Source organism: Lolium rigidum, chromosome 2 (genome assembly GCF_022539505.1).
Source record: "Lolium rigidum isolate FL_2022 chromosome 2, APGP_CSIRO_Lrig_0.1, whole genome shotgun sequence".
NCBI classification, from domain to species: Eukaryota; Viridiplantae; Streptophyta; class Magnoliopsida; order Poales; family Poaceae; genus Lolium; species Lolium rigidum.
Window position 1 is genome coordinate 214,574,760 of NC_061509.1, and position 14,176 is coordinate 214,588,935.

Below are 14,176 nucleotides of genomic sequence, written 5' to 3' on the forward strand. Positions count from 1 at the left end.
CCTCGATCGCTCTATCCGATCGGTGTCGCCAACCTTCATCCGAGTCGAGAGTCTCGCTGGCTGTCAGCAACCGGAGCAACAAGTATTTTCAACGGCCACCTTCATATTTTCATGGCGCATCTTCAGCCCAAGATCTTCCGATGTATTGAAAAGCTTGGCAAGGTCAAGGAAAGTCGAAGGTTCCTCTTTCTTCGGGAAGAAGTAGGGGAACAACGCCGACAAAGCCCCACTGGCATTGGCCACGCCTTCACGAATTTCGCGTCCATGGAACTCTAGAAGAGAAAGTGCGTCAAGGAGAGGGTCATTGACAGGCTTCTCCAGATCAAAATCTTGGTTGGTTTGGGCTGCCACATAAGACAGAACGTTAGTCAAAAACCAAGAAACAAGAAGTACAAACAAAACAGAAGGGACAAGTGATATTAACTCAGCGTACGTCGACTTTGCGAATTCAAACGCTTGATGATCCCTTGTTCTCGTGCAACCTGGGCAGATTTTTGCTCGTGCAAGGCAGATTCAGCATCTTTGAGCCTTTGCTGCAATTCTTCGACACTAGCAGCCTTTGCTTTGGCATTATCAGCTTCAGCTCTGGCTTCGCTGGCGGCAAGCTCAGCTTTCTTGCGAGCCGTTTCACTTTTCTCAAGATTCCGAGAAAGTGTCTCGGCACGTTCGTTAGCTTCTGCAAGTTTTTCTGTCGAGATGCGGAAAAGAAAAAGAAGAAAGATCGAAATAGCGACAAGCGGTTGGCGTAAAATGCCAAGGAAAAACAGCAAGTGGAAAAGTCGTACCTTCGGCTCTGTCGGCATACTCGCGGTACCCAATAAATTGGGACCCGATGCGGATAAGATCCTTGATCATAGGCTGTCAAAGAAGAAGAAAAGAAGGGGAAAAACTTCGGCATTACAAAAAGTAAGGGTCCATAAAAGCAAAATAAAGGAAAGATAGACCTCGATAAACTTACATCATCCAAGAGCTGCGACGAAGAGCTGCTCAATTGAGGAGGAGGCTCAACGATCATTTCAACCCTTGCCCTTTTTGGCGAAGGGACAAGGGGGCTCGATGGTGGAGTAGTGGTGACGACGTTTTGTTGGGGAGGCGATGTTTCATCTCCTTCAACTAACGTGTCTGAAACAAGCACAGTACGTGACGTGCTGGTCCGAGGAGCTACGTCGATGAATCGGTACTTCTTCTTCCTCATCACTAGTGAACAAAAATCGACAGTACAAAAAGCAAGACAAGATAAATCTTTCGAGCACATAAAAAAAGGGGAGGAGAGATAAAAGTCGACTTACGAGCTGATGAGGGATTCAACATACGGATCATAAGCTGCCTTCGGATGAGAAGGAACAACTTCTTCAGCCTTAGAAATGCCAGAATCCTCGGCTTCAGTCCTTTTCCTTTTGTTCTTTGGAGAAACAGCAGGAGGAAGGGATTCAGTCGATTCACTGGCTTCAGACTCAGCCTCTTGCTCATGAGAAGCCGCAGATTTGTGAGAACCCGCGACTTCACTTTCAGGAATAGAAGAGCCTTGAGCATCTTCGGCAACTATACCCATTTCTTCGACTTCTCCATCCTCAGGAAGAGGAGGAAGGGAAGCCATAGTAGGATGATCCTATAAAAAATAGCGACAAAGGAAAAAATAGCGAGATATTAATACAATGAGATGCAGGAAAAACTCGGAACAAGATAAAAATTCGAGAAGACAAAATACCTCGGGAAGAGGATTGGTGGAGTTGTAGGGTGCCACGCGACAGGAGGAAGGAATAGGATCCTTCTTACTCAGCGAGGTAATTCTTCGGATAAGCTTCTCCAAGTCCTTCACGGAAAGATCACCGGAGAGCCTATTGGCGTCATTGGCACCGTAGTATGTCCAAAGGGGATTTTTGCGAGCCCGAAGAGGCTGCACTCTAATTCTAAGAAAATAGGCTGTGATTTGGACACCGGATAATTCTTTGCCTCGAGTATTTTGGAGCTGATGGATACGAGACATAAGAGCTTCGTCGCCTTCTTCTCTTCTTCGGAAACTTCGGCGTCCCGGAGTGGCGGCGTTGAATCTTCGCGTTTCCGTCGAAGGGAACTATGTTATGTTCCACGGAATTGGCGCTTTCTTCGTGTATATAGAGCCATCTCTTGCGCCATCCTTGGACAGAGTCGGGAAATTTGACGTCGAAATAATCGACATCGGTTCGGACACAGATAACTACGCCACCTATGTTGTAGGTGGCGTTGTGCGCGCCATTGCGGCGAAGGCAGAAAATGCGCTTCCAAAGAGCCCAATTGGGAGCGACTCCAAGGAAGCATTCACAAAGAGTGATAAAAATAGAAATATGGAGGATCGAATTGGGAGTCAGCCGGTGCAACTGAATCCCGTAAACAAAGAGAAGACCGCGGAGGAAATCATGGATTGGGGGAGATAGGCCACGGATGAGATGATCAACAAAACTAACCCGATACTCCATTGGAGGGTTGGGATAGCTTTCTTCGCTGGGAAAGCGGATGGCGTCTTCCTTCTTCATAAGGCCAAGCCTTTTCATCAGGTTGGCGTCTTGATTGGAGATTTTAGATCTCTCCCACTCAAGATCTTCAGCAGCCATCGCAGACTCTGGAGTGCTGTGGCGAGTCAGGCGCGCGCGCGGTGGCATCAACGGCAATGGGCAGAGCAATGTATGCGAGAGCGGAAAATCGGAGAGAGTTGGGCGCAGGGAAAGTTTTGTGAAGAGGAACAGGTGAGCGGCGCAAGCGAGGGGATGAACGGAGGTTGAAGACAGGTTTATATAAGAATTGGGTGAAGCAGTGTGCCGTTGGATGAGGAGATCGTGTGGTGATAATAGATCTTCTAGACACAAGGGCAAAAAAGTATTTTTACTGGGATAGGCGTTACGATACGTGCGCCAGAAAAAGCGGAGGACGTGTGTCCCCCACTTGCACGACGTGTCAACGTGGTGGAAACGATGGACCCACAAAACAGAAAAATCTCGGCCATTGATGGAGTTGAAGAAAATTTGTCAAGGAAAAATGTGTCGACAAGAAAAATAAAAGGAGAATGGCGACAGGATGACTTATTTGCATACTTCGGGAGCCTTTGGTCAGAAACAAGTTTTTGCCCAAATGCTCGGGGGCTACTTCGAAAAAAGTAAAATTTCGACCATGGCAAATATAGAAAATGTTGAGCCTACAGTCAAGCACAAGTTCTTGGCTGTAGCCTCGGGGGCTACTCCCATCGGGAGCGCTGTTCGCGCACCCGACAAATATAAAAAAAAAAAAAAAAAAAAGAGAAAAAAGAAAGAGAGAAGGAGGAAAGAATATCAGGAGATAATGGCAATATAGCGACAAGGTGGACTAAAATGTTGAGCCTACAACCAAGCACAAGTTCTTGGCTGTAGCCTCGGGGGCTACTCCCATCGGGAACGCTGTTCGCGTACCCGATGAAGTTAACAAAGGAAAAATAAAACAGCAAGAGAGTATATTTCGAGTTATAATCAACTCTACATATACTCCCATCGGGAGAGCAATATAAGTCATATTTGACTCGATAAAATGTGCCATTCCAACAGCCGGAAAAGCACTCGACAATATATTCTCAGAACGCCAAAGTTGCGATCAATTTCCGAATGCCGCAAATTTGCGAAGGTAAGACCCCAGAACTATTCTGCTGGGCGTGGCATCGCCAAAGACTGCGCTCTGCTACTTTTATCCGTATCAACAGATGCGAAGAAAAATCCTAACGGACGCGTTAGGTACTCGATAAATTCGACTGGGACTCGACAGAATGGTAAGACCTTAAGCGGCACCTGTCGAAGTTTACACCAGTATCCCGAGATCATGTCCAGGGACGTGATTTTGAAGTAGGTTGTTGCGGATTGCCACTAGAGCAGCTTAACTAGTACCCGATCCGTCGGATGAACTAGCCCCAACTACCAATATCCCTGTACAATATAGAATTTTATGAGAAAAAGTATGAAAGTTAGAGCTTTCGAGTAAAAATAAACGATAGAGATTTTCCCTGACTCTATGATTCAAGCAAAATCTCGGGGGCTACTGACATAGGCATCCCAAATGGGCCTGCCTAATATAGTACCCGGGGTTTATTGAAGACCCACTACCCGAAGAATAAGAAGACTCGAAAAGCCCAAGATGTATTTAAGGAAAAGATAGAGTTGTAATAGGAAGTGTTATTTGTAATCTGGCGGGATGAGTTAGAAACCATCCCGGACTCGTAATCCTTGTATAGCACGAATCCCTCGGCTCCACCTATATAAAGGGGGGTCGAGGGACGAGAAGATCATCGAATCATTGTCTGCAAACCCTAGTTTTCATATTCGTCGAGCACTTTTCGGCTGAAACCTTCGAGATCTACTTGCCCTCTACTTCTAACTAAACCCTAGCCTACAATCCATAGGCATTGATAAGTTAATCCCTTGTCACTAGGTGTCACCGACACAGCCGCAGGTGCCACCGCTGCCGCCACCAATGCGCGACCGTGAAAGAGGAGGAGCACGCTCCATGGGAGGAGGAGTACTAGCCGGGGTACATATTCCCAAAGCCGCACCCTGGCCGCCCCGATTGGTTGCAGTACCAAGGGGCCGACACCCAATATGTGGAGCCGCTCCCGTGAGTGCTGGTGTTCCCTCCAGAGGCCTACATCCAGGGCGATGTCAAATACTCGCCGGAAGACGACGACATGGACTACAAGCCAATGGAGGAGCCGGAGCTGACATATGAGGAGCCCATCCACCTCTCGCAGCAGGCTGTGGCGGCACCAGCACCACTACCACCTCTCATCGCAGGTCGTGGCGGCACCAGCATCGCCGGCAGCTGCCCCCGCCTCCTCTGGCGGCCAATGTGTGGCCGCCTCTGGAGGTCTTCATCAACCTCGGCGAGAAAGACTAGAAGCTGGTCGAGCCGGCGAGGAGGGCCTGAACCTGCCGGCATGCACTCCATTATCCATTTATTTTTTCTGTAAAACGTGGACTTTTGGCTCTATAATACGTAAATTATGTTTGTGTTTTTTCATGTCGAATATTTTTGTAGTTTGAGGCCGTTGGGGCAGCTGGCAACCACAAACGAACGCTGGCATCCTCCCTGTCAGTGGGCCACCGCAAACAGACCAAAATACAGTGTTGCTACCTAAAATGCAATGGTGGGCCGCATTTCAGACGACCAATCTCTCAGTTTGGGTCCATATACGGTTGTCGGCGGATAGGTAAGATATCCAGGTTCGTTTGCGCCTTACAGCTGCCCCAGCGGCGACCCTCATTTGGTGCGCATTCTTGCAATTCGGGGCCATTTTTCAAACTAATTTGCACACATAGGCCACCGATTTACACACATAGGCCACTGATGTTGTGAATAAAATCAATATTAACACAAAAAGTACCAATGTTTTGAACAACACAAATAGTAGCATATAGTTTATATAACACACACAAAGTCATAAGTCATAATTTATTACAAACATTAAAATTTAAATAGAGGGCTACTGGTTTTCAACATGATTCACGTATGCTAGACCAAATCATTCTTGAGTCAGTTGTAAGTTGCCTTGTCTCGCATTGCATAATGCACATGGAATAAATCGACTAAGTCGGACGGCGGTTCAGGCTCGGACGACCAAATCATTTCATTTTTAGGTTATTTTTAGTGTTCTTTTTGGGATTATGATGCGGCGGCTACATCCTGAAGTTAGAATAAGGTCCTCCCTGCTCTATCCTAGCTCCGGTGGTGCGTCTAGTGCTGTTGGAGGGCGCGTAGAGTCGCGTGGGTGGATCTCCTAGGATCCGATCAATTTTCGTTTCTGTTGGTGTGGTTTCATGCCAGTTTTTGACTTTTTTTATGATCTACCGGTTCTCATTATTAGCGATGGTTGCTACTTTGATGCGATGGTCCTTTGGTTCTAGCATGACGATTTTTCGTATATCCACTACAACAAGCTTTGTCCAGCTCCGGTGATGGAGGGGCGAGGACAACGACGTGTCTTCTGCTCGTGCTTGTGCATGTAGTTATCTTTAGGTGGTCAAAGTACCTATTTATATTTTATTATTATTTACACTATCGTTAATGATTATTAATAAATTCGTAAATTGGTGTAGGTATTTTTTTGAAAATATCTGAAGCGAACTGAAGGGAGAGCGTCTTCGGTCTCAAGAAAACCAGAAGCGCCTTCAGGAAGGAGAAAAAAAAAGGGAGTCGATCTTCTTGGGCCACAAGCCGAAGCTGGGAGGCGCCGTCGAGAAGACACAAATACACCGCATCTCCCACCACGGTTCCGATCGAGACTGCAGCCCAGCCTTAAACCCTACAGCCGCCGCAAAGCCCCCCAGCAAACACCATGGCCGCCGCCGCCGCCGCGAAGGCCGCGGCCGCCGCCCTCTCCGCCGGGGCGGCCTTCGCCGCGTCCTCCGGGAGGGTGCACGCCGGCCTCATCCCCGGCTGGTCCTCCCCGTCCCCCGCCCCTGCCCCCGGTGCCGTCCCCGGGGCGCCGCCGGCCCCCGAGCCGGCTGCCGAGGAGAAGCCCAGGGTCCGGAACGACAACCCGCGCACCAGCGCCTCCGGGTTCAACCCCGAGCCGCTGGAGGAGGGGGTCAAGCTGCTGGACGAGATGAGTAAAAAACATAGTTCCACTGAAGTCAAGAAGGTAGGATTTCCGAGGCTTGGGGGAGGCTATTGTCTGTGCCTTGGCTGGCTCTGATGTTGACTGACTCATGGCTCCGCAGACCTTTGAGCATCTTAAGAAGGTGCAGGATACGAAGCAAGCGGAGCTCGCTGCAAAGAAGGCCGAGTACACGAGGGAGGCTGCGATCCTCGAGCTCGTGAGATATTTCTCTTCTTTCCGTTTAATTTTGTTGGCCTTAATGCTCTGGACGAATTGCCATTAGTCTTCATTCAGACTGTCGGGAATGTTGGCAGTAATATATATAGCATTGCTAAAGAAATTTCGTTTTCAGGCATCCAGTTTCACGAGGGAGCAATTTTGGTGTATGTTACTGCTAGTAGCTTCTTGCCCTTTTACTTTTGGTTAGACATAAGACCAAGCAAATAAATGACTCGTGTGTTTAGGGAAGAATGGGAGATAAAGGAGAAGGAAACCCAGTTCCATGGTGCACTCTTTAATTATCTGGGGGATGTCACACTCACACACAAGAATTGCTGAATTTTCAGCCGCACACACAGACACACAAAGAAACCGCTAGTATTTAGTACTGTTTTAAGGAGTTTTTGGTACTTAATTTCGATCTATATGTTTGGTACTTTATATAACAATGCAAAGACCAAGTGCTTGACTGGAAATCAAGTTCTAGAGCACCGTATTTATTGCACGCGGTATATGCTTCAGATCATGCACAAGTATATTTATTTGACTAAATGTATATCTGCACTGTTATATTAATTTTAGTCTTTGCTTGGGTTGGTTGTTTATTTTACATCTTGCATCTTGACACATTTGCAGGAGAGGACACGCACGGAGTATGAAGAGAAGAAAAAACTTGCGCAAACCCAAGCTGAAATAAAGTCACAGGTAGCTCGATATAATGATGAGCTAGCAAGGAAAAGATTGCAGAACGAACATGAGGCACAGAGGACGAGAAACCATGAGCTCGTGAAGATGCAAGAAGAGTCTGCACTTAAGATAGAGCACATAAGACGCCAGTTTGAGGAAGAAATCCAGGAACTGCGCAAACGGACACAGCAGGAAATGGCAGCTATAGAGCAGGAGACCCAGAGACAGAAAAGTAGAGCAGAAGCGGAGGCAAAGGCGCTTGAAAAGAAACTCTCTGAAGATGTGAATCGGCGAATGCTTATTGAAAAGGCAAATGCTGAGAGGGAGAAGTGGGTCCAAGCAATAAATGCAACTTTTGAGCATATAGGAGGTATGCCTTACCAAGTTGCCATTTCCATGTGCCTATTCATTTCCTCAGACCTTTTCTACTATAAGCCACTTGTACACGTTTTCTACCCCATGTCGAACAATTGGATTAACCATTCATAACCCAGAGCAAAGGGCCTTAGACGAATTAACTCCCTCTGTCCAGAAATGTATGTCGTAGTTCAGCAATTAAGCAGTAAATTGATACAATCACTTGTATAGTTGTGGTTCTGCCCTTCTCTTACTCCCACACAAGTTCACTAATTAAGCTCTCCGCTCAGATGTTCTCTCTCTGACTAATCATATGACTGCTGCTCATCCCACATGAATGCACTGTTTGCTACTATATAAATGGTGCTGTAGTGCAGCTTCCAACTCTTCCAATTGGGAAGGTGATCTCGTTGTGTGTGGACCTGAGTGTGTAATTAGTACTATATCTTCGCCCACCGCTATATAAGTGATGTTGTAGTGTGGCTTCCACCTCTTCCAGTTGGGAAGGTGATTTTGTTGTGTGAGGATCGGAGCGTGTAATTAGTACTATATCTGCCCACCACTCTGCTTGTTCTGTCTCTAGCTAACATGACACTGCATTTCTGGTTGGAGTGGGTAACCTGGTTGTGAGGCGACCTGTGTTGATAATGCTCATATATTATATATCAGTGGTGATATAGAAGGTTAGCTTTAACATTTTCCTTTTGACATTTCAGGTGGTTTACGGACGATATTAACTGATCAGAGTAAGCTAACAGTAGCAGTTATAGGTGTAACTGGACTTGCAGCAGGGATATACACAACAAGGTAAAATTCATAAGCTGTACTCTATGTTTGCACTTCAGAAATACCGACTGGTAAATGGCCATAAAACTGAAAGGAATGCTGAGTGTATCTTGGCCTTGTATACTAAGGAATTGATTATTTGATTGCATAGAACTGATGTCGTGCATCCACTTGCAAGTTGCAACTTCTAATAATCTTTTGTTTTGAAATGTTCCTATACTCTCTCTGATTCACAATGAAAGTCGTTTTATAATCTTTACGAGTTCAAACATTTGTTGAGTTTGACCATATATATAAAGAAAGAATTACTAGCATCCATGGCATCAAATTGATATTACTAGATTCATCATGAAAGTTTATGCGAGGCAACATATTTGCTTAGAAATTGAGTCACGGTGTCAGCTTGAAGGCTGTATCCTCAAAAAAAAAAAAAAAAACTTGAAGGTTGTGGCAACATCCAAGACTTGCAGTGTGAATGGGAAGGAGTAATAACTCTGAAACCAATTAGTGCCAGGTTATACTGGGAGCTGTTATATTTCAGTTGGATTCTACAAAGTTATCATAAATCAGAAGTATTACCGAATTCTGATTGCTCTTCTTACCGTTAATTCACTGCTCTTGGCACTTATGGTGTAGACTGTTTTGTTTCACGATGTGTGAAGTTCTTAACCTTCTTATATCCTCTATTGTTGAATGCAATATTGCTGTTTTCAGCCCCAATAACACGAATATCATTCTGGTGTAGACTGTTTTGTTTCACGATGTGTGAAGTTCTTAACCTTCTTATATCCTCTATTGTTGAATGCAATGTTGCTGTTTTCAGCCCCAATTACACAAATATCGTTCTGGAGTTGTGTATTGGTCATTTGTGCATGTGATCCTCTTACACGATTAACTTATTTGCCTCCAGGGAAGGTGCAAGAGTAGTCTGGGGTTATGTTGACCGTATTCTGGGTCAGCCTTCACTGATCAGAGAGTCATCACGAGGGAAGTACCCTTGGTCTGGTGTCCCATCACGTGCTATGAGTACTGTGACTAGCAAACTGAAAAATGGGAGCAATTTGGGGAAGGATGGGAAAGGTTTTGGTGATGTTATTCTAAATCCTTCTCTTCAGAAGAGAGTGAATCAACTAGCTAATGCCACAGCAAACACGAAACTTCATCAAGCTCCTTTTAGGAACATGCTTTTCTATGGGCCTCCGGGCACAGGGAAAACAATGGCAGCAAGGGAACTAGCCCGTGAATCTGTAAGTTGTATAAGTGAGCTCCCTGTGAATACTAGTGGAAATATTTGAAATATTGTTAGCTTACTAACATTATAACCATTACAGGGACTAGATTATGCACTGATGACTGGTGGAGATGTTGCACCGTTAGGAGCACAAGCAGTCACCAAGATTCATCAGCTGTTTGATTGGGCAAAGAAATCCGATAGAGGTCTACTCCTCTTCATTGATGAAGCAGATGCTTTCTTGTGCGAGTAAGTGATAGTCAAATCTTCAGACTCTTTTCGTAAACTAGATCCTTTGGTATCTGTGACTTTGCAGCATCATAAATATTTCATAAAGAACTTCATGTTCTTGTGTAAATGCTAAGCATCAGCAGCATAGATGTTAGCAATGTGTTGACTATTTCTAGTTCTCTATAATTTTCACATTGCTTCTTCGTATGTCGATATCACAAGATATTCATGTTTAGAAGTCTTTTCTATTCTTCCTAGTTGGTAAATATCTTTTACCTTTACCCAACTGCAGTGTTGACATTCCTGAGTAATCTATTTTCTATCTTGCAGACGGAACAAGACATACATGAGTGAAGCTCAAAGGAGTGCTCTGAATGCTCTCCTTTACCGCACGGGTAGCCAATCCAAGGACTTTGTGCTTGCACTAGCGACCAACAGACCTGGTGACCTTGACTCAGCTGTTGCTGACCGTATTGACGAGGTCCTTGAGTTTCCTTTGCCTGGTGAAGAAGAGAGGTCCAAGATTGTTAAACTGTACCTTGACAAGTACATCGTGAAAGCTGGTGAAAAGCAAGGAAAGGGCTTGTTCAGCTTCTTCCGCCGCCAGCCTCAGAAGATAGCAGTGAAGGGGATCACCGATGACCTGATCCGTGAGGCTGCTGCCAAGACGGAAGGCTTCTCTGGAAGAGAGATCGCGAAGCTATTGGCGAGCGTGCAGGCCGCAGTGTACGGGAGCACGGAATGTGAGCTCACCCCGGCCCTGTTCCGTGAGGTTGTAGATTACAAAGTCGCCGAGCACCAGCAGAGGAGAAAAATCGCTGGTCATGCCTAGGAGTAGATCACAGTGTTCATTTCTGGATAGAGTGCCTGGACGGGGGGCGGGTGATTCACCTGCTTAGTCTTCGTTAATTCTTTTTGCTGCCATCCTGACACACCTCGGTGGAAGTTTGGAGGCTCACATGTATCAACGTCAAGATGACACAGTTCACTTGCAACAAGCTCGGCAGTTTTCTGATTGATCTTCAGCACATACTTATGCCTTTGGTGGCGTCATTTACTAATAATTTAGTCATTGATAGTGGCTGTATGGTGTCCATTTACTGTTAAGCCGTGTTGATAAGGCCTGCCTCAACAGCTTGCATTTTCCTAGCTCGACCAACATTTAGAGCTGAGCCCTCCCTTCTGAATACTGGGAAGATTAGTAACGTTGAGCCTCTGTAAAAAAAGAACCCGTTGTGCTTCTGCAATCTGCCATATATGGCATCGGTATCACCAAGATTTCCCCTCTTCAACATCACAGGCCATCTTAATATCACATATCGGAGAATCAAATAAATCTAGTCTGGACATTAAGATTTCTGTGTTGCGTAAAGCTTATCATTCTTGGTTATACTATAGGAAAGGATACTTGAACAACCCGTCCCTCGAACAAAACTAGAGATGCAAGTGGGATTTATAGTTCATTTTGTATTTCCCCAAAATTTTGTACAGAAAACACAAAATGAACTATAAGTGGAATCTCACTTGACACCTTAAACAAAACCAAATTAGTAAAAATGACAATTAACAGTAGAGCTGCCTAAAACGTAGACACGCATCTCAGTGTATCTTTCAACAAATTAGAAGGATGTAACTGCAGGTTTCTTTCACTCGTATATATAGATAAAAGTACATACAAACAGTGTATCTTTCACAGAAAAGCCTGTTTCTATAGTTGCAACCAAGATTTAACACAGCTGTATCCAGCTCGTAGCATTTCACAATGGGCGAAGACGGAAGAGACAGTAATATACAGATACAGTCAAGGCATATACAGGCTTCATTCAGCAGGACGCTGGCTCTCAGGCATGTCGCACTCGTCAAGCAGCGCCAGGATGTTATGCTCAGGAGCACTTACAGAGGGCAGTATCGCACGCCTTCGGGCTGCAGGTCGCGGCCTTGTTCCGCTGCTGTCGGACTCGAGCTGCGACCCTTCCTTCACGACCGGCAAGTCTGTCCTCACCCGCCCACCCGCTGTAGAAGACATCCTCTCTTGCCATATCCTCCCATCCTAGAAATCATGAATCAGCAAAATCAATAAGGAATAATATAGGCTTGCATGATTTTTTGCCGGGAGACTTAAGGAAACCTTGCCAAAAGGGATGGAAAAGAAATGTACCAAGAACAGACAAAATACAGAAACAGGTACATTAGAACTTGATGGCAGGATTTGGTCGTAGCTTAGATACAGAGTTTTGTTTAAGGAACATCAACAGAGCCTGACATGAATTGCCCCTGCATTCCCCCACAAGTTCGTAACCTTGAAACTCAAGTGTATAAGAGCAGGCCTGTAACTGTATGTCTGCCACACAAGTTCACTACCGCTACTTGTCGTAGACTACATACCACCATTCAAACATTCAATTTTTCTTAAACAAGAGAACAGGCTTACATGCAGTATAGATGGCTCAGGAAGCGGGCATTTCACCGGCTGATCAAGGTTGACAGGCTCCACGGGGTGCTCCACTGGCTTGAACTCAATGCCTACCTCAATGCCGTGGGGACTATCCCCAGCTGCAGCTGCCGGGTCAGACTCCCCGGTCTCCATGTTGGGCGCCAATGTCTCCACAACCTCCTACAGCATCAAAACGAGATTGCCCGAGTCAATACCTATTTGAGTACCCAAAACTGCTGTCTCAATAGTCGTTAAAGCAGTTTGGCAGTAGGACAGCCAAGAGTTGGCAACATCAGGTTGCAATCTGATAAGAGTTATGCCTGACTCTTGGCTCTAATAAACGATGAACACCTCCTGAGTAATACAAGAACATTCCACGAAGTCTGCTAAAAAGGTTGGATTACATTTAGGAGACAGCAAAATCTCCCAACTTTTCCCTAGATCAAAGCGTGAAGAGGGCTGAAACCTAAAGTTCGAAACCTGAGTACGGTTCTTGCTTGCCTAATCTCTCCAAAGAAGCACCGCAAGCATACAGTAGCTATTTTTCTTACTTGAATCCTACCAAACAGAATCATCCTAAGCGAATTTCCTCCCTAAAAGAATCCGAATTTCATAAATCAGAAGAGGAAAAGGGAAGGGGGCTACCATGTGTTGGAGGCAGCACCATCCATCCATCATAAGACGAATTACGAGATGAAATCGGAACAGCTCAAATCTGAGCCATGGACGGCTTCGTACTGCTAAAGCTAACCTAGTATTAAAGCAAGGTGCATCCCCAGACAGATCTCTCCTCTGGGCAAGTAAACTAGGGAGCAAGTAGGAATACACAGTACATGTGGGCACGAATACAAAACAGGGCGGGGGGAGGGAAACTCACGACGGCGCTCTTGGCGCGGCGGTGGGTGCCACCGGCGGAGAACCTGGAGAAGATTCCGACCATCGTCCCCGCGACTTGTGCCGACCGCCCTGGCTCGAAGCTCCGGAGCTAAAGCGGGGGGCTTTTCTTGTTGAGGGAGGGGAGCGCTGATCGATCCAGTGATTGACCTGTCGGAGTGGGGGCTTTCAGGGCATCTCCAACCGGGCGACCCATCCCGCGCCCGCGCGTCCGGATGGGTCCAGCCGGACAAAAAACCGGCCCAGCGCGCGGACCCATCCCTAAAACGGATGCCCGCGGCGTCCGGATTGACGCAAACCCGGCCCAAATCTTGGCCGGGTTTGCGTGGCCGCGGACGCGAAAGGCTGGTCGCTCGCGTCCGCTCCTTGTCCGCCCCTGGCCCGCGTGTCATAGGCATAACTAAATTTTTTCATTAAAAAGAACTCATTACAATTTTTAGCTCCTACTTCTTATCCTAAATACGTATGGGGCCGGCGGTCTCGCCGGCGACTCCTCGCCGGCTCGCCGTCGGGGCCGTGGATTTCACTCGACGCGCGCGGCTCGTACGCGTGAGGATTCCACTCCGGCCTACGGGCCGGGTGGCGCGGCGGCGCGCGCGGCGCGGGCGCGGCGCGGCGGCGGCGGCGGCTGGGCGGCGGCCGCCATCCTCCTCCGTTCCGTCCGCGCACCTCGGGCGCGCTCGCGCTCCGCCTCCTGCGGCGGAACCATCCGCTTCCCGCATAGCTCCACCTCCTGCAGAGCGGCGCG

The 14,176-nt window shown here is 46.8% G+C and overlaps 2 protein-coding genes across 2 annotated transcripts; one reads left to right on the top strand and one right to left on the bottom strand.

Annotated features, from left to right (window-relative positions):
• The first annotated feature begins 6,325 nt into the window (after positions 1-6,325).
• Positions 6,326-11,232, top strand: LOC124690545 (ATPase family AAA domain-containing protein 3C-like). The gene is made up of 7 exons (XM_047223916.1): positions 6,326-6,631; positions 6,711-6,806; positions 7,445-7,865; positions 8,569-8,659; positions 9,549-9,885; positions 9,970-10,118; positions 10,431-11,232. The coding sequence occupies exons 1-7, from the start codon at positions 6,326-6,328 to the stop codon at positions 10,930-10,932; spliced, it is 1,902 nt and encodes a 633-aa protein (XP_047079872.1). The 3' UTR covers positions 10,933-11,232.
• A 487-nt stretch (positions 11,233-11,719) lies between these two features.
• LOC124688107 lies at positions 11,720-13,578 on the bottom strand. The gene is made up of 3 exons (XM_047221822.1): positions 13,412-13,578; positions 12,532-12,714; positions 11,720-12,150 (listed from the first exon to the last, which is right to left on the bottom strand). Exons 1-3 carry the CDS (start codon positions 13,472-13,474, stop codon positions 11,920-11,922), a joined length of 477 nt encoding a protein of 158 aa, XP_047077778.1. The 5' UTR covers positions 13,475-13,578; the 3' UTR covers positions 11,720-11,919.
• Between the last annotated feature and the right edge of the window lie 598 nt (positions 13,579-14,176).